Here is a 26,776-nt window from a genome sequence, read left to right as displayed (position 1 = left end):
ACCAAACACGGACTGAGCAAACTGCTTTTGATGCTCTTGACTGTCAAAAACTCTTTTGAATGGTGGAACGATCCACAGAATGTTTGCTCAGGGGTTCCCTTCACTCAACCAACTCCGAAGCTGATATGGACAACAGATTAATCTCTATTGGGCTGTGGAGCTCATCTAGACAAGCATATGGCTCAAGGCAAATGGTCCCCCTTTAAATCTACACTGCATGTGAAGCTGCTAAAGCTCAGAATGTTCAGGAACACCTGCTCGCATTTCCTATCACGGATCAAAGGCGAACAGATAACAGATTATAACAGATAACGTAGCCTGTATGTTTTACAAAAAACACCAGGGAGGAGAGAGATCACTTTCCTTTTGTACCAAGTCAGTGAAACTAGGGAGTTGGTGCATTCAACACTGCATCAACATCTCAGCATACTACCTTCTGGGCATACAGAACACTACAATGGATACTCTCAGCAGGAATTTTTCTGTGGAGTATGAATCGAAAATAGACCCTGCTATTCGCCACAACATATTTCTGCATTGGGGAGTCCCAGAGATAGGCTTGTTTGGCACAGTCAAATATAAGAAATGCTCCCAGTTCTACTCCAGAGCTGGACTGGATCATCATTCTCTCAGATACACCTTCCTCTGTCAATGGAACACAGGTCTTCTTTACGCCATTCATCCAATTCCTCTAATATCAAAGGTCCTGCTCAAGAGAAGAAAAGAAAATGCAAGGCTTATTCTCATAGTTCCCACATGGCCACATCTCCATATCTGAGTTAGTGGTGTGCCCGCCAATCACTCTTCAGCCCCTTCCTCACCTCCTTTCTCAGAAAGCTGGTCAGATCTATCACCCCAGTTTGCAGGTTCTCTGGCTCAACGTATGGCTGCTCAATGATTCCAAAGCACAGAGATGTCCTTTTCAATAAAAGAGGTGCTATTTCAGGGGTCAGCAACCTTTCAGAAGTGGTGTGCCGAGTCTTCATTTATTCACTCTAATTTAAGGTTTCGCATGCAAGTAATACATTTTAACATTTTTAGAAGGTCTCATTCTATAAGTCTAATATATAGAACTAAACGATTGTTGTATGTAAAGTAAATAAGGTTTTTAAAATGTTTAAGAAGCTTCATTTAAAATTAAATTAAAAATGCAGAGGCCCTGGACCAGTGGTCAGGACCCGGGCAGTGTGAGTGCCACTGAAAATCAGTTTGCATGCTGTCTTTGGCACCCATGCCATAAGTTGCCTACCCCTGTGCTATTACATAGTAGAAAAATAACCATTCATCACACACATATCCAAAAGTGGAAAAGGTTCCAACTCGAGTGTGCCTCAAAACATATTACCCCATACCCTCTCCCCTCCTGTTTGTTTTAGACTACATCCTAGATCTAAAAAAAGTCAGGATTTTTCTCTAAGTTCAGTACAGGTGCATCTCGCAACCTGACCACCTTCCATCATAAGATAGAAGGCTACTCCATATTCACTCATCCTACAATGAAAAGATTTCACAAGGATGTGGGCCACCTTTTCCCACAAATCAGACATTCTACATCAGCATGGGACCTTGGCTTATCCTCAAGTCTCTTACAAGGCCACCTTTTGAACCCATGGCCAATTGCTCACTTATACATCTATCTATGAAAACGGTGCTCTTAGTAGCCATGACCTCGGCTTAGAGGATCAGAGAAATAGGGGCTGTAATGGAGCATCCCTCCTTTACAGTTTTTTTTTTAGAGACAAGGTTACATTGTGACCACACCTCAAATTCCTCCTGAAAATATCTTTTGCTTTCCACATAAACCAAGTTATTCCCCTCCCACACTTCTTTCTCAAGCCACACTGAGACCAGGGACGCAATATTACATACACTTAATGTCAGGAGAGCATTAGTCTTTTATTTGGATAGAACTAAGCCTTTCAGAAAGTCTCCTTGACTATTCCTTTCTATTGCAGAGAGATCAATAGTATTCTCAATCTCTAAACAAAGACTCTGTACATAGATATCGGACTGCATTACCTATTGTTATCACACTCACAATCTCCAACCTCCCTCTAGAGTTCAAACTCATTCCATGAGATCTCTTTCCCCTTCTGTTGCCTTCCTCAAAAATGTCCCCATCACAGAAATATGTAGGGCAGCAACTTGGGCATCTGCTCATACTTTTGCTGAACATTATGCAAGCACCCATGACTCAGCATTCAATGCCATATTTGGCTCCACTGTATTATCAACATTAGACTCGACTTTGAAGCTCCATCCTTCCATCAGGGTAATGCTATGGAGTCATCTACATTGGAGTACCCATAGGGACAATATTCGAAGAAGAAGAAGAAGAAGGGGTTACTCATTTTGTGCAGTAACTGTGGTTCTTACCAATGGGCTCTACGGCAGAGAAGGAACTGAGGGTGGTTTGCCCACGCAGTGGTAGATAGTCTCGAAGCAGAGCATGAGATGGGGATTGTGCATGTGTGGGCCAAACAGACATTGTTATTTAAAATCTCCAATCTGAGATGTAGGGACTTGGATACCCTATAGTGGAGCACCCATATGGACACACATCTTGAAGAACCACAGTTACTGCACAAGGTGAGTAACCCTCTCTTTTCTCCAATATCCCTTGTTCAGGCAAGGATATTGTTGTCGCCAGTTCAGTCAGAGCTGAGAGTGGTTTTGGACTGGAGAAGGAATTTGATTTGCAGACCAGACTCATGTAAGTAGTATTATGAGTAAAGACACCTATATGAAGCAGGTCCATGTGGACAAAGATATGCATCTGGACCTGAATATGGGGTTTTGGCTAGATTAGCAAATACTACTGTGGATAAATTGGCCTAATTGGCCTTCCCCAGTGCCTTTTCAACAATTCCTGATGTATTGAAATAGGATGTCGTCGAGCTAGTGTATAAGTGAGGTGGAACATCTGGACCTGAAAGACACATATCTGATAGAATCTGATGAACTCTGGTAAGTGTCTTATAGGACGGAAGGAATTTTTGTTGGAGGAGGATGAACGAATGGAATTGAGAGAATCAGATCCAGACTCTGGGGGCATGACATCCCTGAATGAAAATGTAAGAGATAAGTCAGCTTTGTCACCTTTAGAAGAACAGGGGGCTTTTCATGAGATAGTAGATTGCGTGGTGAGAACACTGAACGTTCCTTCAGTTTTAATTGAGGAATCATCTCAACCAATTTTTGGTATTTTGGGAGCAGCAACTAGATATATTATTGGAGGGATTATGCCAACCAGCAAAATTAGTCTGGAATAATCCATCATCTTCTCAACCCTTATCAACAATGGCTAATAAATTGTACCAGTTTCCGCAGGAATGTATGGTGATGTTCCACACCCATTCATCGCCAAATTCTTTAGTGATAGAATTAGCTTTACAGCAGTCAAAGGTGCATCTACTCCATCTAAGAAAGAAGGAAAGAGACTGGATGCCATTGGGAGGAAAATGTTTTCTTCCACCACTTCTACCATGCGTATTTCGAACTATGAGGCAGTCATGGCAAGGTACCATCTTTGGGAAAAGATGTTATCATTTTTTAATACACTACTGGAGGAGCATAAGAGATTAGTGAATTCACTAGTCATGGAAGGGCAGAATGTTGCCAAATACCAATTGAGAGGAACATTTGACTCAGCTTCAGCTTGGACAATAGTGTCAGCCATCACTTTAAGGAGGTGTGCATGGCTCAGATTAGTAGTTTCACCTCATGAGGCAAAAGTTAGGATCAAGGATTTTCACTTTGAAGGGGAAGGTTCATTTAGTGTACATAGAGATGAAACATTAAGGTGGCCATCCTGCAGCAAAAAAACTTCAGGACCAGACTTCAAAGAGAAACTGCTGAGCTTCAGTTCATCTGCAAATTTGACACCATCAGCTCAGGATTAAACAAAGACTGTGAATGCCTTGCCAATTACAGAACCAGTTTCTCCTCCCTTGGTTTTCACACCTCAACTGCTAGAACAGGGCCTCATCCTCCCTGACTGAACTACCTCATTATCTCTAGCTTGCCTGCATATATATACCTGCCCCTGGAAATTTCCACTACATGCATCTGACGAAGTGGGTATTCACCCACGAAAGCTCATGCTCCAGAACGTCTGTTAGTCTATAAGGTGCCGCAGGACTCTTTGCTGCTTTTACAGATCCAGACTAACACGGCTACCCGTCTGATATATGAAAACTTTGAGATCTACAGCTAGGTTGCTAGAGTTTTTTTAAATATGAATAGGAGATCATCTACAACTGCCATGTTTAAGTACCAAAGGCAATTTCCTACTACATTGATGTCTTCTCAGTACTGGAGGAGGAATTATTGCCTTTAACTTCAGTAACATAATTCTTAGTATCATCAACAGAGAAAAAAGCCTTATAAGCCAGGGGGAAGAGTTCTACAACTTTGTCATCTGGGAGGTCTCAGATTGGAAATAAGGGTTGGGAGTTTCAGGCCAGGCCAACTGGACATTGGTTTTCCACTGTTTGGCGATTGTTTGTTCCATTTATCATGAATTGAAGTTGATAACATAGGACAGATGGGTTTTGAAAGTAATTGCTCATGGCTACGCACAATCCAGTTCAAATCTCTACCCGCATACAATCCGCCTCCTTTATTCCTGACCAGAGATTGAGCTCACCTCCAGTTGTTATGAGCAAAAGTTCAATTGTAAATAAGTTTTGGGAGAGGCAGAACTGGTCCCTCTGGATCAGAGAGGGAATGGTTTTTACTACCATTATTTTATAATTAAAAAAAAAAGGGTATCTTCTCCCTGTATTGGATTTAAGAAAATTAAACACCCATGTAAAAATGTTTTGTTTCCGCATATTGTCTCTAGCATCTGTAATGGCTTCTCTTTCCTCTCAGGATTGGTTTGCAGCTCTGGATTTAAAGGATGCATATTGCCATTTCTCAAAAAGACCTTGTCATTGGAGATAACCTGCATTTTGTGCTGACAAAGGACCATTTAGTACAATGTCCTCCCTGTTGGGTTGTCTACAGCTCCCAGGGTTTTCACAAAATGTCTATTGATATTAATAGCGTGTCTGTGAAATCAAGGGCTGTTTGTATAACCAATACTTGGATGATTGGTTAATAAAAGTGTTATCCAGGAAGGACATCATCTTACATGTAAAACAAATATATTGTTTTTGCCAATGTAGGATTACAAATAAATCAGGAGATGTCAGTTTTGATCCCAATTCAGAAGATCTGCTTTATTGGGGCAATACTAGATTTGGCTATGACAATGGCTTTTTTCCAGAAGAGAAGTTTATAAAGATAAAGCTCAGAGGGGTAGCTGTGTTAGTCTGAATCTGTAAAGGCAGCAAAGAGTCTTGTGGCACCTTATAGACTAACAGACGTATTGGAGCATGAGCTTGTGTGGGTGAATACCCACTTCGTCGGATGCATGACTTGCAGTACAGTAATAGATCTTTCTGCATCCAGCAACAACAAAAAGTGTCAATTTTTGCTTGAGATCAGGCAGTGACAGGGAATCAATATCAGATGCTTTTCTAATTCATTGAGGTCAGGGCCTGATGTATGCATTTCCTCTGATTTTGTTCATTCAAAAAGTCATAAACAAAATAAGACAGGACAAGGCCAAGGTAATTTTAATAGTGCCAGTGTGGCTAATGCAGCTATGTTATTTGGACTTAGTTCACCTGTCAAGAGATCTAATGGAATCTCTGTTTCTGGCCCTGGACTTGTCACAGCAGCATGGCATGATTTATCATCCAGATCTTCAGTCTCCACCTAACATGGGAGATAGTACTCTGGGAAGTTTAGACAACTCTGCTCATTGGAGATGTAGAATGTATGGCTACATTCTAGAAGGGAATTCACAAGAAAATGTGACAGTCACAAAAGAAAAAGGTTTTGATTGTGGATTTCTGTAGTTCCATGTACAGTACTAATTAGTTATATTTTATGATATTTGTCATACTAAAAAAAGGCAGATATCTTGCTATCTTCAGTAAAGGTTCATCTCTCAGCCATATCTGCATATCATGTACCTATGGAAGAAAAATCAGTTTTACTAATAGCATAGTTATTTAGAAGACCTTAATAACTTATACCCTTCAATAAAACACCCTATCCCATTTTGGGATTTGAATACAGTATTCTTGCAGTTGATGAGATCTCCCTTTGAGCGTTTGGGTAGCTGTGATTTATTTTATTTGTCTATTAAGACTGTTTTTGATAGCCATTACATCTGCAAGATGTGCAAATGAAGTATGTGCATTAATGGCTGATCCAGCATTCACAATTTTTCATAAAGACATGGTAGTTTTTCATATGCACCATACATTTCTCCCTATAGTGGTTTCAGTTTTTCATGTAAATCAGTCTCTAATTTTGCTGGTTTTCTTTCCTAAACCTCATATTCATGATTGAGAGACTATACTACATACTCTAGATGTTAGAAGGGCTTTAGCCTTTTATTTATACAGGACCAAACAATTTAAACAATCTCATAAATTGTTCATTGCTTATGACAGAAAAACTAAGGGAAAAGCTATTTCTATACAAATGCTCTGTAGATGGGTTAGATTGTGTATTAAAGTCACTTTTGAATAAAAAAAGTGTCCTTTTTCAAGGAATTAGGACACATTCTGCTAGGGCAGTGTCTATGACTTTTTCTAGGCATATTCCTTTGATAGAAATATGTAGAGTGGTAACCTGGACTTCTGTCTATGTGTTTACTAAACACTATTCCTTAAATTAGAATCTAGACCTGATGCAAAATTTGGCAAAGCAGTTCTCCAGTCCTTATTTAATTAGGACTTTGTGTCCTATCATCCTGCTCGAGATACTGCTTATCAATCTATCCCATGAGTGGGAATACGCAGAGAACACTCAAAGAAAAAAATGAAGGTTAGTCACCTGTAACAGAACTTCTTCAAGATGTACCCTGTATATTCACACTCCCCACCTGCCTCACCTGAGTGCTATTTATCAAAAAGTTTGGAGTTACAGGAGAAAGAACTGAGGCCGCTGGAACTCCATGCCCCTTTTATACCCTCGCCTTGGAACATTCATTGTTCTGTAAGGGGAGTGTGAATATGCAGACGTTCCTGCGTGTACCCCAGAACATGACAGTACTGCAGTCAGCCATTTTGTATGCTCAGCCATTGCTAGCTGAAAACCAAACATCACATACCTAAGAGTAATCTTAGGCCTTTGTAAAACAAGGTCAAATAGCTTTGCAGTTTATTAATCAAAATAAAAATAAAATAAAAAGTTATTTTTAGAAGGTAAATAGCAACCTTTGCTTTAAGTGTCCCTAACATATTTTTATGGCTAAAAATACTAAAAATGTTTTAAAATAATAAATTTTTAAAATTAAAAAAATTAGTAATTCAATAAAAGTTATTATGTTAACCCACTAGGAGTTATGTTAGGTTATGTAAAAGCAGCAAAGAGTCCTGTGGCACCTTATAGACTAACAGACGTTTTGGACCATGAGCTTTCGTGGGTGAATACCCACTTCGTCAGATGCACGTGACGTATTCACCCACGAAAGTTCATGGTCCAAAACGTCTGTTAGTCTATAAGGTGCCACAGGACTCTTTGCTGCTTTTACAGATCCAGACTAACACGGCTACCCCCCTGATACATGTTAGGTTATGTATTTTGTTAAAGTAAGCTATAAAAAATAAGGTAAGAGTAAATACCTCAAAGCAGTCCAAGGGAACCTTTCTTTGGGAAAAGATCTGACATTTAAACTCCTTATCAGCTGGATGAAAAAAGGGCCACTGGAAGTCCTGCTGGTAATTACTCAAAACCGTCTCAAACCGTGGATAACTATATCTAAAATGTCCTGAACCTATTGGTTATGTTTGCTTGTGCTTAATATTTAATGAATTGTAGTTTTAAATAAGAATACGCTTACTTGTATAAATCATCAGACCGAAATTGCTGTGTTCCCATTAATTTATTCCTAACACCGCCTAAAGTAAAACAGTTAAGTTACCACTGTTTTGGGTTCTGAATAACAGATTTGGGAGCCAGTTGCCAGAAGTGATAGAGAGGAAGGGAATGATTAATAACACTGGTCTACAATTTTTGAGAAGTCGTCTGCTTCAGAGATAAAATGTTCTATTTATTATGTATTTTGATGTGCTGAATTCAAATATGACAATTAAAACAACTGATTGGGTACTGTTTCTAAGATATTTAAGTTTTTACATTTTACGTCTATGTATATTGTGTAGATAGTAGAGTTTTAATCATAAATTGTAAACCTAGGTCTTTTCATGTGTTTATGGTTGCTTTACATGATAATATTTCACCTGTCCTGTTTATGTAACACTTTAAAAATCAGCAAAAGGGTTATATCAATAAAATGTATTAGGAAACAAAAGGCAAAAAGCTATGATGTACATAGTTTAGTCCTATTCAGTGTCTACTTGGCTCTTCTTGGCTTGTCTCTTGTATTCATTAAATGGAGCATCTCTTGTCACTGTCCAGCAATAGTCTGCAAACATTGATGGTCTCCATTTTCCCTGATAGCCTGCCAGGAGATTCCACTGCTGTAGTCTGGAGCCCAACAGCTCTGCCTTACTCTTGGGTAGTTCCAAATCCCTGACAAGGTCATTCATTTCACCTTGTGTTAGGAGGTGTGGTTCAGAGGAGGAGGATGGGAGAAAATGTGGGTCCTGTGACATTGATGGTTCAGGACCAGAAGTTTCATCCTCTTCCTCTTCCTCATCTGACTCAAGTGAGAATGATTCTGGTGCATCAGGAAGCGGCGGTCCTTCTCCGTGAGGTACTGGGCGTATAGCTGATGGAATGTTTGGATAATGCACAGTCCACTTTTTCTTCTTTGACACACCTTTCCCAACTGGAGGTACCATGCAGAAGTAACAATTGCTGGTACGATCTATTGGCTCTCTCCAAATCATTGGCACTGCAAAAGGCATAGATTTCCTTTTCCTGTTCAACCACTGGCGAAGATTTGTTGCACAAGTGTTGCAGCATATGTGTGGGGCGCACCTCTTGTCCTGATCTCCAATTTTGCAGCCAAAAGAAAGGTGATTAGGCTTTCTTAACCATAGTGGTTAGACTGCGCTTTTGTGATGCAAAAGTCACTTCACCACAGACATAGCAGAAGTTATCTGCACTGTTCACACAAGTACGAGGCATCTCTGCTCACTTTGGCTAAACAGAAATGTGTCCCTTTGCAAAATCAAACACTGACAAATAAGAGAGCATGACACTGTATGATTTCTAGAGCTGATATAGGGCAATTTGTTCAGCAGAGTGATGTAAGCTTCGTTATGATTGCATCATCCATGACTTCTAGGAATAACATGATGCAATTCATATCATGTATGAAGCAATACCAGCTTCAGATTGCATCATTCATTTTTTTGCCTCAAAAGCAAGTACTGTCCAAACCCAGTCATAGATTTATTCATAGATCCAGTCAAAGATGTATTTTAGTCATTTCTGGTTTAAATTGAGATCCCTTCCCTTTATAACTCACTTATCCTCCGCCATTCCCAAGTCAAGGGCCGTATATACTGACCCAATAGCATATCTTGAAAACTAGAGCCAATCAACAATTTTAAGCATCATTTTCGTTCTCAGTGACCCAGAATTAGTAAAGTTGGACTACATTTATTTCAGAAGCATTTTGGCTGTAGAGCAGTGTAATAGTTGTTTGTTTGTTTTGCAATAGGTAAGGGAGGCAGTGGGAGAGGGAAACAACCTATGAGTTGATTTATGGTGACGTTCCGTTGTTGATTTAGGGCTCAGGCTGAAAAGCCTGGTTGAGTAAAAGGATGTCAGAAGGACAGGGAACATCTGGAAAGAAACAAAAGCTGGAAATGGATTTGGATAACAGGTTGGCAGATTTCATGCAGGAGCATGATAATGTTTTTTTGGAAGCCTGGGAGCTCTACCAGTCCTGGAACATTCTTGCGTTTCTGTAAGCAGATGGTAGTGATAAAGCAATTAAAGGCAGAAATAAAGAAGTTAAAATTTTTTTTTTAGAAAGACACAGATATATCCAGCCTAAGGGCAGCTCAGATAGTGACACTGCAGAAGCAGGAGTGTGACAGTGAGCAAGAGGGTAACAGGCTGGAGCAGAAAGTGTCTGGATTAAAACAACAAAAAATTGAGTGTGAATCTGCTGTTAGAGCCTTTCTAAAGGATTCCCAGGATAAGACCCAGGCAGATCATGGGGAATGTAAGAGACAAAGTTGTGCTCTCAGAGCCATGTTGAGAGAACAGCAAGGAATAGTGGTTGTGATTCGTGGAAGTCATCGCCTAAGAAGAAGGGATGAGTCAGAGGTGAACCTCTGCTTGTATCCTCATTATGAGGATGAGAGGGATGGTATTTGTGAACTTCCTTTTCCCTTGGACTCTTCTGGGCAGTCCCTGTATGGTCTCTTACTTGAAACACTGGAAGAGCTGCAGGCACCCATAGCCCCCATGGTAAGGAAGATTGATCCCCAAGAGGAGGAGGAGGAGGAGAAAAATGGGTAGAGGTTAGGCCCTTCATCCTTGATGTGGCTAGAGTGGCAGGAAAATTGGTTGATCCATTAACCCAGAGCACAGTCTTGGGATGGCTGGCAAGTAATCCACTGAACTCGTTGTGTATGTGTGTGTGCAGATCGTAATATTAAAAATATACAATCTGTAAGGAGGGGAGTGTTGCCCCAGAATTTGATATTTCTGTGTATGCCCCAGAACTTGACAGTACTGCAGTCAGCCATTTTGTATGTGCAGCCATTGCTAGATAAAAAACAAACATCACATAGCTAGAAATAATCTTAAACCTTTGTAAAACAAGGTGAAATGCCTGCATAGCATGAAATGACATGAATGCTTAATTCATTCAAAAAGATAGACCTATGCTGACTGGGTTATCATTATGAGCAATATCTTTTTATCTTCCCAATTACAGAAACTTACAGAAGAGAAGGTAAAGACACAGTCTAAGAAAAGACAGAAAGGAAAAGTGGTTGAGACTCTCAAAGGCCAAAAGGTGATTGCAAGATCTGACATCACAGGATTTTATTTTCCAGGTAAATTGTTTTTGTGTGTATTTCAATTTTTTTTTAAATCTTTAGAAAGATTGCTGAAAAAAGAGCAACATTTACCTAATCGTTTTCACCTGGTTCAGTTTTAATTTGGTTTACTGTTTATATTGTTGGATTTTTAATCTTTTCTCACCGTAATGCTTCTAGAAAGGTACAGAAAGCTCTGCAGACACCCTACTGATAGGTCTGTTTTTTTAAGAAGAAAGTGGTGGGAAATGTTTTGGAATAAAATGGTGTACGTTTTGAATTGGAAGACTGTGTCAATCTATTCCTTTTTCTTTCTAGACTGGCTTATTTCCATTTAGGATTTAGCAAAGGCTGAGCCATCTGCTATATGCAGAATATTCACTAGATGTTTCTGTTGTGTTGTTGAGTTCTAAATCAGAATATTTGTAGTATGAACTTGTATCCCATGATATGGTATTGGGGAAAAAAATCTAACTAATCCCATACCTTTTTTGTATGATTGACAAAGTATTCCAGTATAGTTTCTGACATCAGAGAACATCTCACAGATAATTTGACATCATTGGAAGTCTGTTCTCAGGAGGAAGTCTGTTCTCTTCCAAGAATTGAATAGCTAGGGTATTGAGGATTGAAGTGCATTGGCAAAACCTTGTGGGAAGCTTGCTCTGTGACTCTACACTACATCTGGCTCGTCAGCCAGTGCTGTTAGTTCTTCACATTCATGAACACTGAATCAGTTACAATTAAAACAAATTAAGGATATTCCAGCGGAGACACTTATTGTTAGAACTGTGTCATGTACAGATAAAATATGGAGAAAAGTTCATTGCTTTTGTTAGCTTCGCTTATTTTTTCTGTACTTTTTTGGTTGCCTGATAAGTTTTCAATTTAACAATCGCAGGCTGAATTCTTTAATTTTACAGTTGGATCAGAAAACCATTTTTGCTGTTTATCTAGCTTTGTAGCTGTTTGTGTTGAGAATGATCTGATGCTGCTGTGTATTCTTTTTCTGGTCACATAGTTGAAAGTTTCTCTATCCTATATCCAAATGCTAATTCAGTAAAACATCAAATGAGTGAAAGGTAAGTGGTCTAAAAGGGAGAATTTTTTCCTACCCTAACATGAATAAGACTGTATAGTATAAATTTACTGAGATATTCATTTACTATTTTTTCTCAGAATGCTATAATTCAAAACAGTTGGTACAGTAATAATGGTACGGTAATAACAGTGTACTGAATTTCTTTAGAATTTGGTATGCTACTTTTCACGTATTGGACCAGATTTTCAGGGACGAGTACAATGGATGTGTTTGCAAAAGTGTCCTTAGGAAATCCTGCCATTGCTTGAAGCACATAGCTATTGTGCACACAGTTTGGGTAATTGCCTGCCTAGCTGCTCATTGCATACTCTTTTGCATATTTGACCTTTTCATTAAATGAAATAACAAAATGCATGAGGGTCTCTTGCATCATGTGCCAGACCCCAAATGACAGACACTATACACAGTGAGAAGACTGTTGCATCATTTTACCGACATGCAGATAATTTATTATAATTATAGGATCTCAAAGTGGGTATTATAATCACCATTTTATAAATGAACCTTTATGTGTTTATTTCCTGAGTGATCTGTCAAGGTCACATAGGAAGTCAGCACCTCTTGTTCTAATCACTAGGCAGTGCTGCTTCCCTAAAAATAATTATATTTACCGTTTCAGTAAAATTAATAATAAATTTTAGCATCTCTGAACAAGTCCCACAAAAAGGCAAACTTTATTTCTAATGGAAATGAACTATTTGCACATTCATCAAGGCTCCAATTCAGCAAGGTATTTAAGCATGTACCTAACTTTAAGCATGTGAATAGTCCCATTGAAATCATTTGGGCTTCTCACAGTGATGATGTTAGGCTTATAGTTACATACTTTGCTGAATCAGGGTCCAAAGTAAAAGAGTTGTTATGGCTTCTATTAATTTTAGAATCTTTCTTTTCTTAGTAGTTATTCTGTGCTTGCATTGTTTTAAAATAGTAATAATGTTGTTGTTGTGTTTTTTAATGCATCTTCTAAGCTGTTCCCTTCTGTGGGTCACCCAGTGTATGTTGTCTTCTCTATTTCTACCTTTGACCCCTGTCCTCCAAACACCAGTCTGCGGGGAGCTTTCTTCTAATGATGAGTTTCATGAGGTTGAGGGCTAGTTTGAAGTCTAGAAGAGGGGTTTTGTGAAACATTTCTTTAAGGACGTGGTCCCCATTGAGTATGGGTTGTAATTATTTCATGATATTCCATACGGATTCCAGTGTGGGGTGATAAGTGTCAACAAGGGATATGTGGTCAGAGGGTTGGGTTTTTTTTTTTCTGTATTGAAGCTGGTGGAGTGTCCTTGTTTGGTGAAGGTGGTTTTAAATGTGTTTATTGTGTATCCCAGACATTTTCCTCGGCACATATTCTGTGATATTTGAGGGCCTGATGGTAGATAACAGATCTTTTGGTATGTTTGGGGTTGTTACTGCATCTATGAAGGTAGGTGTGGCGATCCATGGGTTTCTTGTGTATATAGTAGTCTGTAAGGTTCTATTGTTGAAACTGATCATGGTATCCATGAAGTTGATGCTGGTATGGTCGTCTTCTGGAGAGAGTTTGATGAATGGGTGGCGGTGGTTGAAGTTGTGATGGAAATCTATAAGGAAGTTTAGGTCGTCTGTCCAGAAGATGAAAATATCATAGATGTGTATCAGGTATATCATTGATTTTGTGGTGCGTTTGTCCAGAAATTCTTCCTCAAGGTGTTCCGTGAAGATGTTGGAATACTGGGGAGCCATCCTAATAGCTATGGCTGTTCCCATGATTTGGACAAAGTGTTTGTTGAATGTAAAATTGCTATGGGTGAGGAGGATGAAATAGATGAGTGCAGCAATGTATTTGGGATGGGTATCTGAGTGTTGTCCATTGCCTTGTAAATATTTGAAGCAGGCATCAATGCTGTCGTTCTGAAGGATGTTGGTGTATAGGGAGGTGACATCTATGATGGTAAGTGTGGTGCTCTGAGAGAGGTGGTTAATGTTGCAGAGTTTCTGGAAGAAGTTGTTGTGTCCTGGAGGAAGCTGGCACTTTGTGGGTGAGTCACTGAAGATGGTTTCTATGAGTCCTGATATTTCTTCAATACGAGTGCCGTGGCCTGATATGACGGGTCTGGCTGGGTTCACTTGTTTGTATGTTTTGGGAAGCATGTAGAAGGTCCTGGAATGGTGGGAAGAGGGGTTGTGGGGGATGAGGTTGTAGAGTTTCTTTTGCAGTTATTTGGGCAAGGATTTGATGATATCCTTAATTCCTAGGTGAATTGTGGTATAGAGTCTTCTTTGAGTTCTTTATAGTAAGTGGTGTTGGAGAGTTGTCAGTTGGTTTTGTTGATGTAGTCATCACAGTTGAAAACTACAGTAACACCACTCTTTGTCTACTGGCTTGATCCCTATCTGGTAGTTGGATTTCAGGGACTGTACAGCTGTCATCTTGGTGACAGAGCAATTGTGGATTTCAGAGTCAGTTTTTTTCCCAAAAGCAATCACTGTAATGATCAAGTGTGTTGTTTCGTCCATTGTGGGGTGTCCAGTCAGCCTATTCTTTTTTCTTATGACTGTTGGTAGGGAGGTGGTTGTTATGGGTCATGGTGTCCTTATTGTAAAAAAATTCTTTGAGGAGGAGTCAGTGAAAGAATTCTTCAAGTTCTCCATGTGTTAGTATTGTATCAGGATCTATGGAGGGGCAGAAGTTCGGTTCCTTGGAGAGTACAGATAATTCAGCTCCGGTAAGAGGTATTCTGGATATATTGATGATATTGGGGTGTAATTTAGCGTCCATGTGGTGGGTCCTGGTGTCATGGTTTATCCTGGAGTTGAAGTTCAGTGGGTTGTGGAGTTGTTGTAGCTGGTTCCACTTTTTCTTTTTGTATTGAATGGCTGTTAGTAGGTTTTGATGGTTGCTTTGGGTTTCTTACAGGATCTCCAGGTGGGTTTCCTGTTTTTTTTTCTTCATAATTATTTTGCAGAACTCAGGCTTTATATTATAAATTCTTTGGGGTCAGTGACTTTTTTTTTGTGTGTGACTTGTACAGTGTAATGTACATTGTCAGTGCCTAGTGCAAATGTTGTAGATCTACTGCAAGAAATACGGGGACATGTTACAAGCTACAGGATTTTTAGCCTTCTTATATATTGGTAAACATACTATATGTAATTTTTAATATTATATTTTTCATGTTTAACTCTTAGGAACTGTGATAAAGAGTATCAGTTCCTCCCAGGCACTTGTTGATTTCAGCCATGGAGAGACGCAGATTGTACCAATAAAGTTCATTATTCCTGTCGGGGGTGCTATGCCTTGCCCATCACTGCAGGTGAAAAACTATTACTTTTAAAGGCAGCATATGTGCATCATTAACTTTGTTCTGCAGTTCACATGTGAGCACGATGATACATAATAGTTTGATCATTTCTGTATTTTGGATAAATTTGTACATGTTAAAGAAGATTCTCCATTCATAGTGAAATTTCCTTTGGTTCCATGCTATTTCCAGTATTTCTTATGTTTGTCACTTGTTATTACATGATATGTGATAAGAGTTTAGAATCTTTGCTCTTTAAAATCACACATATTTGTATATCAGAAATATATATGATTTCCCTCTAAAATGGTATTTTTGGCAAGTCACTCAGCACAAGTGGTCTTACTGTTTCCCAACAATACACATAATTAATTTACACTCACAGCATAGGAACCTAACAGAGCCTTTTACTCACACTATAACATACAGCAGGCGCTAGCCATTTATTTTTCATTGTATATGCTTAATCCAACAAAAAAAAACCTTTTACTTACCCCAAAGAACGGTAATGAAGAAAAAGTCATATTCCATTTCTGTATTTGTTAGCTAGGTAATTGTCTATTATCACAATTCTTCTTTCAAATAAGGCTTATTTTAGCAGAGACAGGAATGATGGGTACAAAAAGCAATGGTGTACCCTGCCTTGGTTACAGTTAAAACCAGGGACTTGATTTTTTCCCTGTATAATGTAAGGAACTCCTGCCGATATTAATAGTATGTCTCTTAAAAATCATCTTACATAATTCAATTAAAAATTATATTCCTGTTACAGAATTCCTTGTGGTGTTTCAAAAACGTAAACAAATATAATTCTCTGTTAAATTCTAAGGGATGAAGGGTTGGAATAATTTCTTTAGCAGCCTGTTAGCTTGATCCCTCTGAAATTCTGTAGGATGTTGCCATAGGATACTGATTTAAGGCATGATCCTGTGAGGTGCTGATCCAGTGGGAGTTGAAGGTAGTCAGCACATGGCATGATTGATACCTTTGTATTTTCCTCTAGAGTTCCATTTTAAGCCATTAGAATGGATTAGCATGTTGTTTTGTACAGTCAAACCGTTGTTTTAAACTGGTATGCTGTGAAGCTCTTGCAACCTAATTCTTTCCTGGTACACAGGTTGGAGACTATGTATTCGCCAGAACTGGGACACAAACAGGAAATGATTATTATATGCCTGCTGTTGTTATAGCAACACCAAAAAGAGCTGAAGCAGATGATAAACTCTACACAGTTTTGAAGTACAACAATAAGAAAGTAAGTAGACCTGTGAAAGGATACGAAGTTTGCCATGGCGTTATTGTAATTCTGGTTTTGATGAGGCAGAAATAACTGGCCTGGCTAAAGAGCACATTTTTCCATTCACCCATTCAGCTAACCAAAATCAAATCAAATTTCAGAGCCAAGTATTGGGCCAACATAATGGACAAACTGATAAGGAGTGTAGAATAATTTATCCTTAAATCAAACATTACTCTATTCTCCATAATCCATTTATTGGCTTTTACAGGCTCCAGACTGCAAATGTGAAGAATAAGAATTGTATCTGATGGGATAAAATAAAACTATTTTTAGTGTGTTTTGTTACCTTTGTTTGTTGGAGATTATTATGGTAATTTTATCTTTTTTTTCTCATTGTGTTTTATAAAGAAATTGTACTTATCATTAGGAAATTGTCATCTTGGTTTTTCAGATGCTTCTTACAGTTGCACCAAAGTGCCTGTTTTCTTTATGCGTTCCTTTATTCTTAACTGCTGTTTCTGAGGTTTAGAAGTCACTGATCTAAACTGGATTAATTTGATTGTGTTATTGCAGAAACATTGTATACGAAGTGGACTTATTAAAATCAGCCAAACAAAGTATGCCTGTTCCTGCCGTTATATAAGAATGGCCCATATGGTGGATTGCCTCCTGTGAGTATGTTTGAACTGAAATATGTAAACTTCTGGTTATGTGCATTCTAAAATATAGGGGGGAAGAGAAGCATATTTTGTATTCACTTTTGCTTTAGATTTTCCATATCTAATACAATAACAAGTAGATTTTTAAACTAGAACATTCAGGTCGGGTGGTCCTGGACACATCACCATGTGTGTCTGATCCACTAAGTGTTTGGATGTGATGGTTATTAATTGTCTACTTCACGCTTTTAAAGTTCCCTGCCAGGGAACTGCACTGTATCAGTTTGGGAAGGACTCATGGGAGCTACTAGTTTGGTTCTTAATAACAGGAAGTTCGAAGTGAGAAAGTTTTTATTTTAAGATGTGTTTTGTGATATGAACTTGTGCTTCAAATTATGAAATGTATTTAGACTACTCAGTGTCTTATTGAGCTTGAGTCTGGGGAATGGCTTGGAGAGGGTGAACTTATGTAGATCTCAGCTGATGTTTGCTGATTAGAATAGGACGTGAACTTATATTGGTTTCCAGGTAAATTTCGGTTTCTGTTTGGCCTTTACATAGCCTGAGCCATGAACCCATTTGAAGTATCCCTGAGAAGTGATAGATTTCAGAGTTCATTAGCAGGCCGTGTGTTGTGTGGTAGAAACCCTGTTCTGGGCTTTAAGTATTGAGGCAGTGGCTCCTACTCTCCCCTCTCCAAAGAAGAGAGAACATGAAAGCCCTGTGGAATATATAAACCTGATCAATGAAGCAAGAGAGATTCCTTCTTTCCTATGGCTTCAGGTATGTTTGGGGGAAAGTGTTCACCCCATCAAAATCTAGCCAGAGAAAGAGGAGAAACCAGATAAATCAAAGCATTAATACTTCCCACCCAAAACCAGAACATAATTTTCCATCCCCCTTCATTCCTCCTTTGAAGAAGTTATTTAGGGCGGAGTCAGAAACACCTAGAGATGGGAAGAGGCTCACTCAGCTATCCCTCATATTATATAGGGTTCTAGAGCCCAAAGATTCCATCTTCATTTCCTCTCTGATCAAGGCCACAGTGACATTGCTGATAAAGAACATGGTACAGTAAAAGCTGTGTTTTCCAGGACTTTATAAACCGGAAAACTCTAGAAACCGGCATTTTGTGGTGCCAGATCCAGGTGGTGCTCACCTTGGTGGCTCCCTACAAGCAGTGACATGTTCCTGCTGCTCCCACGTGGAGGTGTGGCTAGGTGACTCTGCACTCTGCCTCTGCCCACAGGTGCCACCCCCGCAGCTCCCATTGGCCGCAGTCAGTGGCTATAGTGATCAAAACCACTTAACTCTTGTATATTTTTCATTCATAGATCTCAAAGCACTTTATAGACGAGATTAATATAATTATCCCCATTTACAGATGGGAAAACTGGCACAGAAAGGTGAAGTGACTTGCCTAACATCACCCAGCTGGCTAGTGACAGAACCAAGAATAGAATCCAGGTCTTCTGAGTCCCAGTCCAGTGCTCTAACTACTAAGCCACACTGCCTCCCTTAAGACTGGTTGTTTGTCATGGATAAAAAGATTATCATGGATTCCATTCAAGAATCCTATGGAATTTTGTTTTTTCTTTCCCCGTAAACATCATTAATTCCATCCCTCTCTCCTTCACATCCATTCAGTCATTCACTCTGAGTTGGCTGGCTCAGTCATCAAGCCAGCCAGCCCTAAGCACTCCTAAGCACCTCCGTATTTTTGCTACTCACTACTCTTTTTGGCTTTGCTGTATTGAATTTTGCTTTTTAGATTATGATGAGAAAAGAAAGGAAATTATGTGCTGACAATAATATTTGTTGTAGTCTTTCCTCTTCTTTCATGCTACTCATCTGTCCATCCCGCCTAAATAATCTATATTTTTCTATACATATCTCTAATACTGCTGCATTTTTAGTCTGTTTTATGAACGGGTTGGAGCCTGGCTAGATCTGTCTCTTGTGGTTGTGTTTTTTCCTCCTGCTTCTTGGTAATATAATATCGAGCTCTAAATGCAGTGCTTTTCATCATTAGATCTCAAAGTGATTTACAAAAGAGAGCAGTATCGTAATCCCTATTTTACAGATGGGGAAACTGAGGTGTATAGAGTTAGGAGGCTTGTCCAGGTCACCCAGCAGATGAATAACAGAACATGGCATTCAACCCAGCTTTTCTGAGTCCTAGTCCAGTGCTCTATCCATTAAGCAATGCTGCCTCTTTGATAGCTGGGGCTTTACATCTCTATAGAATTGTTTTCTCTGAGATAGGAGAAAGTGGCCTCAGATTAACACAATTACTAGTGCAGAATTTTCCCCTTTTGTGAGTAAACTCTCTCTACAATATTTTATTGTTTTCCATTAAGATACTGTACTTGTAAATGGAATAATGTTCTCATTGAAGTTAACAGTTTCTCCCATATTATTTAACACTTTACTTTTATGTCACGTAGATATGCATCCTGTCCTCTTCCAGGCATTGACTAACTTAATTCACTGATTGAATCGTAAAGATTCAACGTTGTCCATGACGTTACTGTATATTCCTTGCTTATTGTAGTCTAGCACACAGTGTCTAATGAGTGTTTTCCTCTTTTATGAGAAACTGTGCATTAAAAATCATTAGACAGTTGTATTTCATTAGCTGCACGTTAATCAGTACTAATGCTGGCTATGCCATTTGCACTGCTTGAATAAAGATTGTGTCAACATTTCCATTATAGCCTCTGTTTTCAGGGAGTTTAGTCAGTCATGTGTTCCTACCTGAAACTTGTTATGTGAGGCATTCTAAAAAGATCTGCACTGTGATGCTTAACTTCAGGCTCATTCTTCCAACTCTGGCGACTTCACAAGGCTGCTCTCAGCACAATGAGTCTTTTTCTTATCAACACAGTGGAAGGTGGGGAAAGATGACATACAAAGTGTTAGAATAATAAAATAAAGATGAATGTTTTGAAATAGCATGATATACCACATTTACACACACAGATGTTTATCAGTGAATCTTCTCTTCCATTTCTAGCCCAAATGTACAGGCTGAGAAATCCATCCAGAACTCATCTCCACAAGAAGAAGAAGAAAAGGGGGAAAAATTGAAAGAAGATGGGGGTAAAAAGAAAAAAAAAGGGAAAGTAGAAAGCAAAAAGCATCCCAGGGAGAAGACTTCAGACTCTGATGATCTTCTGTTTATCTCCAGGAGGGAAATGAAAAACAAAGAAAGGAATTCACTGCCTAATGACAAAGAGGAAACTGAAGGTAAAGAAGTGGGGAACAAATTATTTGGTCAAGTCATAAAATCATAAAGTTTAGAGATGGAACTGACCTTTTGGGTCATTTAGTCCATTCCCCTGCCACTACAGAAAGGTCCCTGCAGTATATTTTCTGGAGGTTTGTCCAGTCTAGTTTCAAATGTTGCAAAGGATGAAGTTTCCACCATTTTCATTGGGAGACTATTCCACAGACTAGCTAATCTCAGCATCAGGATGAGATTGCTTTCTTGATTTTTGTCTGTTTATACTAGTTACGTCCCTTGGTGTCAGCCTTAAGCAAATTTCTCTACATCCTGGCTATTTACCTAGACCCTCCCGATATTTTTTATGTTTACTCCTCAGTCATCAAGTCAAGTTATTTGTATGTTGCTCTTTTGATCTTTCCTCATAAATCAGTACTCATCTTTTGTTGCTCTTGTATCAATTCCATCCAGTTTGTCTACATCTGTCTGGTCCTGTAGTAGCATTATTCTGCAGTACTGCCCAGGTTTCTCACCATCCTTGTACCAGCACAGCTTCCTCAGAAGCCATATCATGACTGGCTCCCTGCTGGTAGATGTCTCTGAACTCCCCAGTATTCCAATGTGCAGAGGGTGAATGAACATGAGATCCCATTAGCCTCTTCTGTTACTAATTCCCTGCAGGTTGAAGGAAGGATGAATCTGAGGAGAGTGGCTATCACCTTGGCCCATCCCGGCCATGCCTTACCCAGATCTGCAGAGCCTTGGCCATCTGAGTCCCACAAAGAAGATTCTTCTAGGTAGCATGAAGTGGAACATGCTGCAGAGTCCCCTTTTTATGGCACCATTGGCTTTACCATTTTTTTTTTTGCATACCCCTTTGTGTCTCAGAATGGATGGAAGTGTAGGAGAACCTCTTGATATTCATACAGTTAATAAAGATTTTATATAAAACTGGTCCATACACTGATCCCTACAGGATTTCTTTGAATGCATTCTCACAGCTTGACACATTGTTGAGTATTGTTACTCTTCGTTTGCAGGTGTTCAGTCAGTTTTCAGTGTATATGATAGTGCTTATCATAGCCAAGAAAATTTGAATTAATTTTGCAAATAAAAATTTGGGAGCCAGTGTCAATATGTTACTAAACACCAGACATACTGCATATAGTTTATTCCATATATCCACTATTTATTTTAGTGCTATTTAAAAAAAAAAAATAATAAAACCCCCAAGTTTCCCTGGTATCATTTTTGTCTCATGGGCCAGATCCTCATCTGGTGTAATCTGGCAGTTTACAGTATTTAACAGTCTGGTGCTAAATGTGCTGCTTATTGAGATCCCATCTTTGCAACCCTTACTCATACTGATGAGCACTTAGACAAATGCTTCTGTTTAAACCAATGGGATCACTTGCATGAGTAAGTGCTCATCCGCATGAGTGAGGATTGCAGAGCTCCGTCCTATGAATGTGGTGTTCCATTAATCTCTAGAGACTAGATTTTAAAGGCCTAAGCTCCTGTTGATTTCCTAGGCACCTACGGGGATTTTTAAAAGTGCTTATCTGCATCTTTAGGTGCCTATATACCTTTGAAAATCTGTCCCTAGATATTTACATTTTTTCCTAACCCTTTCATTCTGGAATTGCTTGCTACCTCATGAAGAATGGATCATGTGTGTCTGTTATGTGTTAGGGGGTTAATATTAGTTCATTATTTTACTAAAGGTTGAAGTTAGATTTACCTAATACTAGTTCCCAGGATTACTCTGCTTTCCTTTTTTAAAGTTCAGTACCACATTTGCTTTATTAGTTAGGCACCCAATCTGCTTAGGTACTTTTGAACATCCCACTAGATGCCTATCTATATCTTTAGACACTTAAATGCCTATTAAAATCTGTCCCTTAGCACCTTAAGATGATGATCTTTAGACACCCAAAAGCCTTTGATTTATATGTTCAAACTTTCCAAGTGTGCTGTTCATTGCTGTTTGCCATTATTTTTCAAAGTCTTCAGTACTTCTTAATTGTTCTTGTTAAAGGCTTATTTAAAAAGGAGTTCACCATCTCAGCAATTCAAAAGAAATTTTTTGAATAGTTGTAAATTCCATTAATAGTTAAAAAAAAACTAATAATTTATAATAGCCTGAATACATCCTACAGTAACGAGGTTACACTTATTGCTTGATTGCTTGATTTCTGAAGGCAGTCTATTGAATTGGGCATTGGTTTATTTAAAAGGTTTATAATCCTCCCACATAGTTTCTAATACCTGAGTAATTTTAATGTCTTTTCATTTGTATAAAAACAAATTACTCAATACTCCTGATTGTTTGCCTGTAGTACAAGAACTTCTTGTTCATAATTGTGTGACATATTTTCTCTAGCCCATTCACGCTAGTGTAATATGGGAGAAATACTTGGTACCATGAAAAAGTGCCTCCTTTTTAAAAACCAGGCTAGCCTCATCATCACTGGCGATCCCTCGATTCGAGGATGATCTCTACTGTGGATTTACATCTGGGTCTTGAGATGACTCAGGAGTCCCATCCTGGAACCACAGACCCGCCCGCGGTAGGTGTAGATGTTTCCTGGTCCATCAGCTGCCTGCTGGGAGAAAGTTCTTTCTTTTTCCTTCCTCCTCTTTCTCTTTTCAGCTTCAAGGGCAAGGCGCTTCTCAAAGCGGGCCACTGCCTGATGCCTCCTGTGGCTCCATTGGGGTCAGTTAGTGCTTGTGCCTCCCAATTTGAGATGTTCACATCAGTTTTCTTGAGATACGCTTTCAGTGTCTTTGTAGCTAGTCTACCCAGTCCTCAAATGTCTGGCTTTGGTTGATCACTCATAGAGCCAGAATGTGCAACCCTTGCTTGTGTTGGTGTACACTTGCTCACATAAGTAGTCCCATAGATTTCATACATACATTTCAACATTTCATAGATTTCAGGGATTACTAGAGGGAGTAGGAACTCCCTAGCATGAATAAGAGTTGTACAATACAGTTCTTAATTTCTTTAGCTAGCAAGGTAAATTTATTCAACTGGAAAAATCTACTTGATGAAGCCTAATATATTCACTGCTTTTGGGTACTGTGTGAATGTACTAAAGCAAACTTGTTAGAACATTTTGAAATGTCTACAAGCCAGCATATTTTCAGCTAAAATATTCTTGACTGTTACCTGATTGCATGTAATCAGTGGCCCAGGCCTGTCCTTACTCACGAAAAACATGCATTGACTTGAATGAATATGGACTCCATGACTGGGTTTTGTGATGGGGCATCTGCCCCACACTGGCCCATAAGGGGTTAATAGAACCCTAGGGAGGCTGTACAGCAGGCAGCCAATTAGAGAGGGTCCTAGAGAGGCTGCGCAGGAGACAGCCAATTAGAGAGGGGATGTGAGGAGCAGCCAGTTGGGGCCTGGTAGACCCGAATTAGAAGAGCTACAGGGCAGAGCAAGGTCATTAGCTGCCTGGAACTCGAGGAGGGAAATTCAGGCTCCTAGCAGGAGGAAGGAGTGCCAGCACCTGAACAGAGCAGAGCTGCTACCAATGACTGGGGGACGGGGAAGCAAAATATGGCTCCTTGTTGGCTGCAGGGATTTGCAGGCTGGGGCCCTGAGGCAAGAGAGAAGAGGGTGCTGAGGGCCATGGGGAAGTGACCCAGGGAAGTGAACTGAGGAGTTGGAGGGGATGCAGTAAGTGGCAGCCATCTACAGGGTCCCTAGGCCGGGACCCAGAGTAGTTGGCGAGCCTGGGTCTCCACCTGCCCCCTGCCTGCCGCTGAGGAAGTGGCCAGACAACTGGCTGCAGTTGCCATTGAGGGAAGTAGTTGGACAGTGGACTGCAGTTCCCCCAGAAGGGGAGATAACAGAGTGTGATGTGGCCGCAGGGCTGTGTCCTGCAGAAGACGCCGTGGTCCTTTGAACGACACCGTTCCAGGAGCAGAAGTGAGGGTGGGTGAGAGAGCACCAGAAGAGGGCGCACTGGCTAGCAGAGCTAATCCCTGGGACAGCCAGCAGGAGGCACCACAGTGGTGAGTGAACCCTATCACTGGGGCCCTACCAAATTCACAGTCCAATTTGATCAATTTCACGGTCATGAGATTTTTAAATAATAAATTTCATGATTTCAGCTATTTAAATCTGAAATTTCAGAGTGCTGTAATTTTAGGGGTCCTGACCCAAAAAGGAATTTTTTGGGGGAGGTTGGAAAGTTATTGTGTGCGTGGGGGGTTGCAGTACTGCTACCCTTACTTCTGTGCTGCTGGTGGTGTCCTGCCTTCAGAGCTGGACAGCCAGAAAGTGGCAGCTGCTGGCTGGGATCCCAGTTCTGAAGGCAGAGCCACCGCAACCAGCAGCGCAGAAGTAAAGATGGTATGGTGTGGTATTGTATTGTCACCCTTACTTCTGCGCTGCTGCCTGCAGGGCTGGGCCCTCCGTCAGCAGCCGCCATTCTCCAGCTGTCCAGTTCTGAAGGCAGCAGTGCAGAAGAAAGGATGACATGGTATAGTATTGCCACCCTTACTTCTGCGCTGCTGCTGGCAGGGTGCTGCCTTCAGAGCTGTTCAAGAGGGAAACTGTGACAACTGGCAAACTAGTGGATGGACTTGCTTCCCCCCATTAGCTATTTATATTTCCAGGGACACGCTCATTTCCCTTTCTTATTTCCCATAGCTCATTTAGCATTTGGATAATGTCATTGTAATAAAGTAGAGTGCTCCCATTTGTTGGTCACGGCTTGTTTAATTAGCCATTGATGTCAGTTCATCTCAGCTTGAATCTATTATTTAGTGCAGCTGTGTATAGTAAAGGACTATTGAGAGGCCTCTGGATTGAGATTTTGTTTATAGGCTAATGCCTCAAAAATATTCTCACCCCTGTCATGGCACTTTATTCACCTGAAAAAGAAATGTGTTAAACCAGTAGTCAGCTGTTTTGCCATAGAGAGGGGAAAAGGCTTTTTTTGCAACAGCATGACACTATTGGCTCATATTTAGCTTGTGGTCCACTATAATCCCTAGATCCCTTTCTGCCGTACTCCTTCCTAGACAGTCTCTTCCCATTTTGTATGTGTGAAACTGATTGTTTCTTCCTAAGTGGAGCACTTTGCATTTGTCTTTATTAAACTTCATCCGGTTTACCTCAGACCATTTCTCCAATTTGTCCAGATCATTTTGAATTATGATCCTGTCCTCCAAAGCAGTTGCAATCCCTCCCATTTTGGTATTATCTGCAAACTTAGTAAGCGTGCTTTCTATGCCAACATCTAAGTCATTGATGACTTAGCATAGTGGAGTCCCATTTTTGTTTGGCCATTAGGCACTATTTTAATAGAAGTCACTAATAATATAAAAAAAATTATTTTATTTTATTTTATTCTTCTCTGTATTCCTTATGACTTTCTATTTTGCCTCACTAAGAAGCTTCTGTATCCAACTCCAAATAATATATCTATGGTGTGTCTCACTATGAAGTATTTTGTGATACTTTTGAAGAATGCTGTTGTAGCTCAAAATAAATTTGTATACAGAGAAATGTACTTGTGGAAACCCTCCTACAGAGGATAACATGCTTTATGGAGAAAGTAAACTGTAAGCTACTAGGAAAAGGAAGGTTTTTATAGGGAGATTTACAGAGATGAAGTGTCTACAGGTCTCATCCACTTCCTACTGAAATAAATTGGAGTCTTCCATTGGCTTTACTGGGACATGCAATGGGTCCTCTGTAGGTTGTGGAAGGAGAAGAAATTTATATCTTCACAATCACTCAGTGCCACTGATGGGTATGCATGAAGGATATGAATAAAGTTATTAAAATGTATTCTAAAAATCTAGAAAATATACCAAAGTGTGTGGTGATGTTTCCATGGCAATTCAAATAAGTAACCATTTTTAAGAAGCAGGTGCTTGCTGCCTGGTGACTGAGGTGTGTTTGCATGTAAATGTGTGCAGAAGTGCACACAAGAAGTAATTTTCTGTGGAACTGAGTGCCGTTACCTGTGTGGGGGGAGGGATTTGCACATTTGATTTGCACTATGAATGTTCCATGCCTTGGAGCAGTTGGTGTTTTCTTTTCTTTTCCCTCTTTCTTCCACTTATTACTCTGTATCTCTTTTTCTTGTCAAGCTTAGAGCCCTTCCTTCTTATGCACCTAAATTTCCTTCTTCAAATGTCTCCTTAAAACAGCTTTCTTTCAGCTGGTATTCCACCACTCCAGCACCTGGCTGGTATGACTGTTTTAAAA

The 26,776-nt window shown here is 39.7% G+C and overlaps 1 protein-coding gene across 2 annotated transcripts in view; it reads left to right on the top strand.

The window, feature by feature from the left end:
* The window catches only part of VWA3B (von Willebrand factor A domain containing 3B), a 146,871-nt gene extending 125,165 nt beyond the window's left edge, over positions 1-21,706 (top strand). For both annotated transcript variants that reach the window (XM_050932009.1, XM_050931999.1), the window contains exons 24-29: positions 10,928-11,048; positions 15,301-15,425; positions 16,531-16,668; positions 17,227-17,324; positions 20,329-20,561; positions 21,220-21,706. In XM_050932009.1, the coding sequence (XP_050787966.1) occupies positions 10,928-11,048; positions 15,301-15,425; positions 16,531-16,668; positions 17,227-17,324; positions 20,329-20,561; positions 21,220-21,224 (720 nt within the window). In that variant the 3' untranslated portion in view covers positions 21,225-21,706. The remainder of the gene's footprint in view (positions 1-10,927; positions 11,049-15,300; positions 15,426-16,530; positions 16,669-17,226; positions 17,325-20,328; positions 20,562-21,219) is intronic.
* The last annotated feature ends 5,070 nt before the right edge of the window (positions 21,707-26,776 follow it).

This window comes from Gopherus flavomarginatus, chromosome 1 (genome assembly GCF_025201925.1).
Source record: "Gopherus flavomarginatus isolate rGopFla2 chromosome 1, rGopFla2.mat.asm, whole genome shotgun sequence".
Classification (NCBI taxonomy): Eukaryota; Metazoa; Chordata; order Testudines; family Testudinidae; genus Gopherus; species Gopherus flavomarginatus.
The sequence above is the reverse complement of the archived record's forward strand: the minus strand, read 5'-3'. Positions and strand labels throughout refer to the sequence as shown.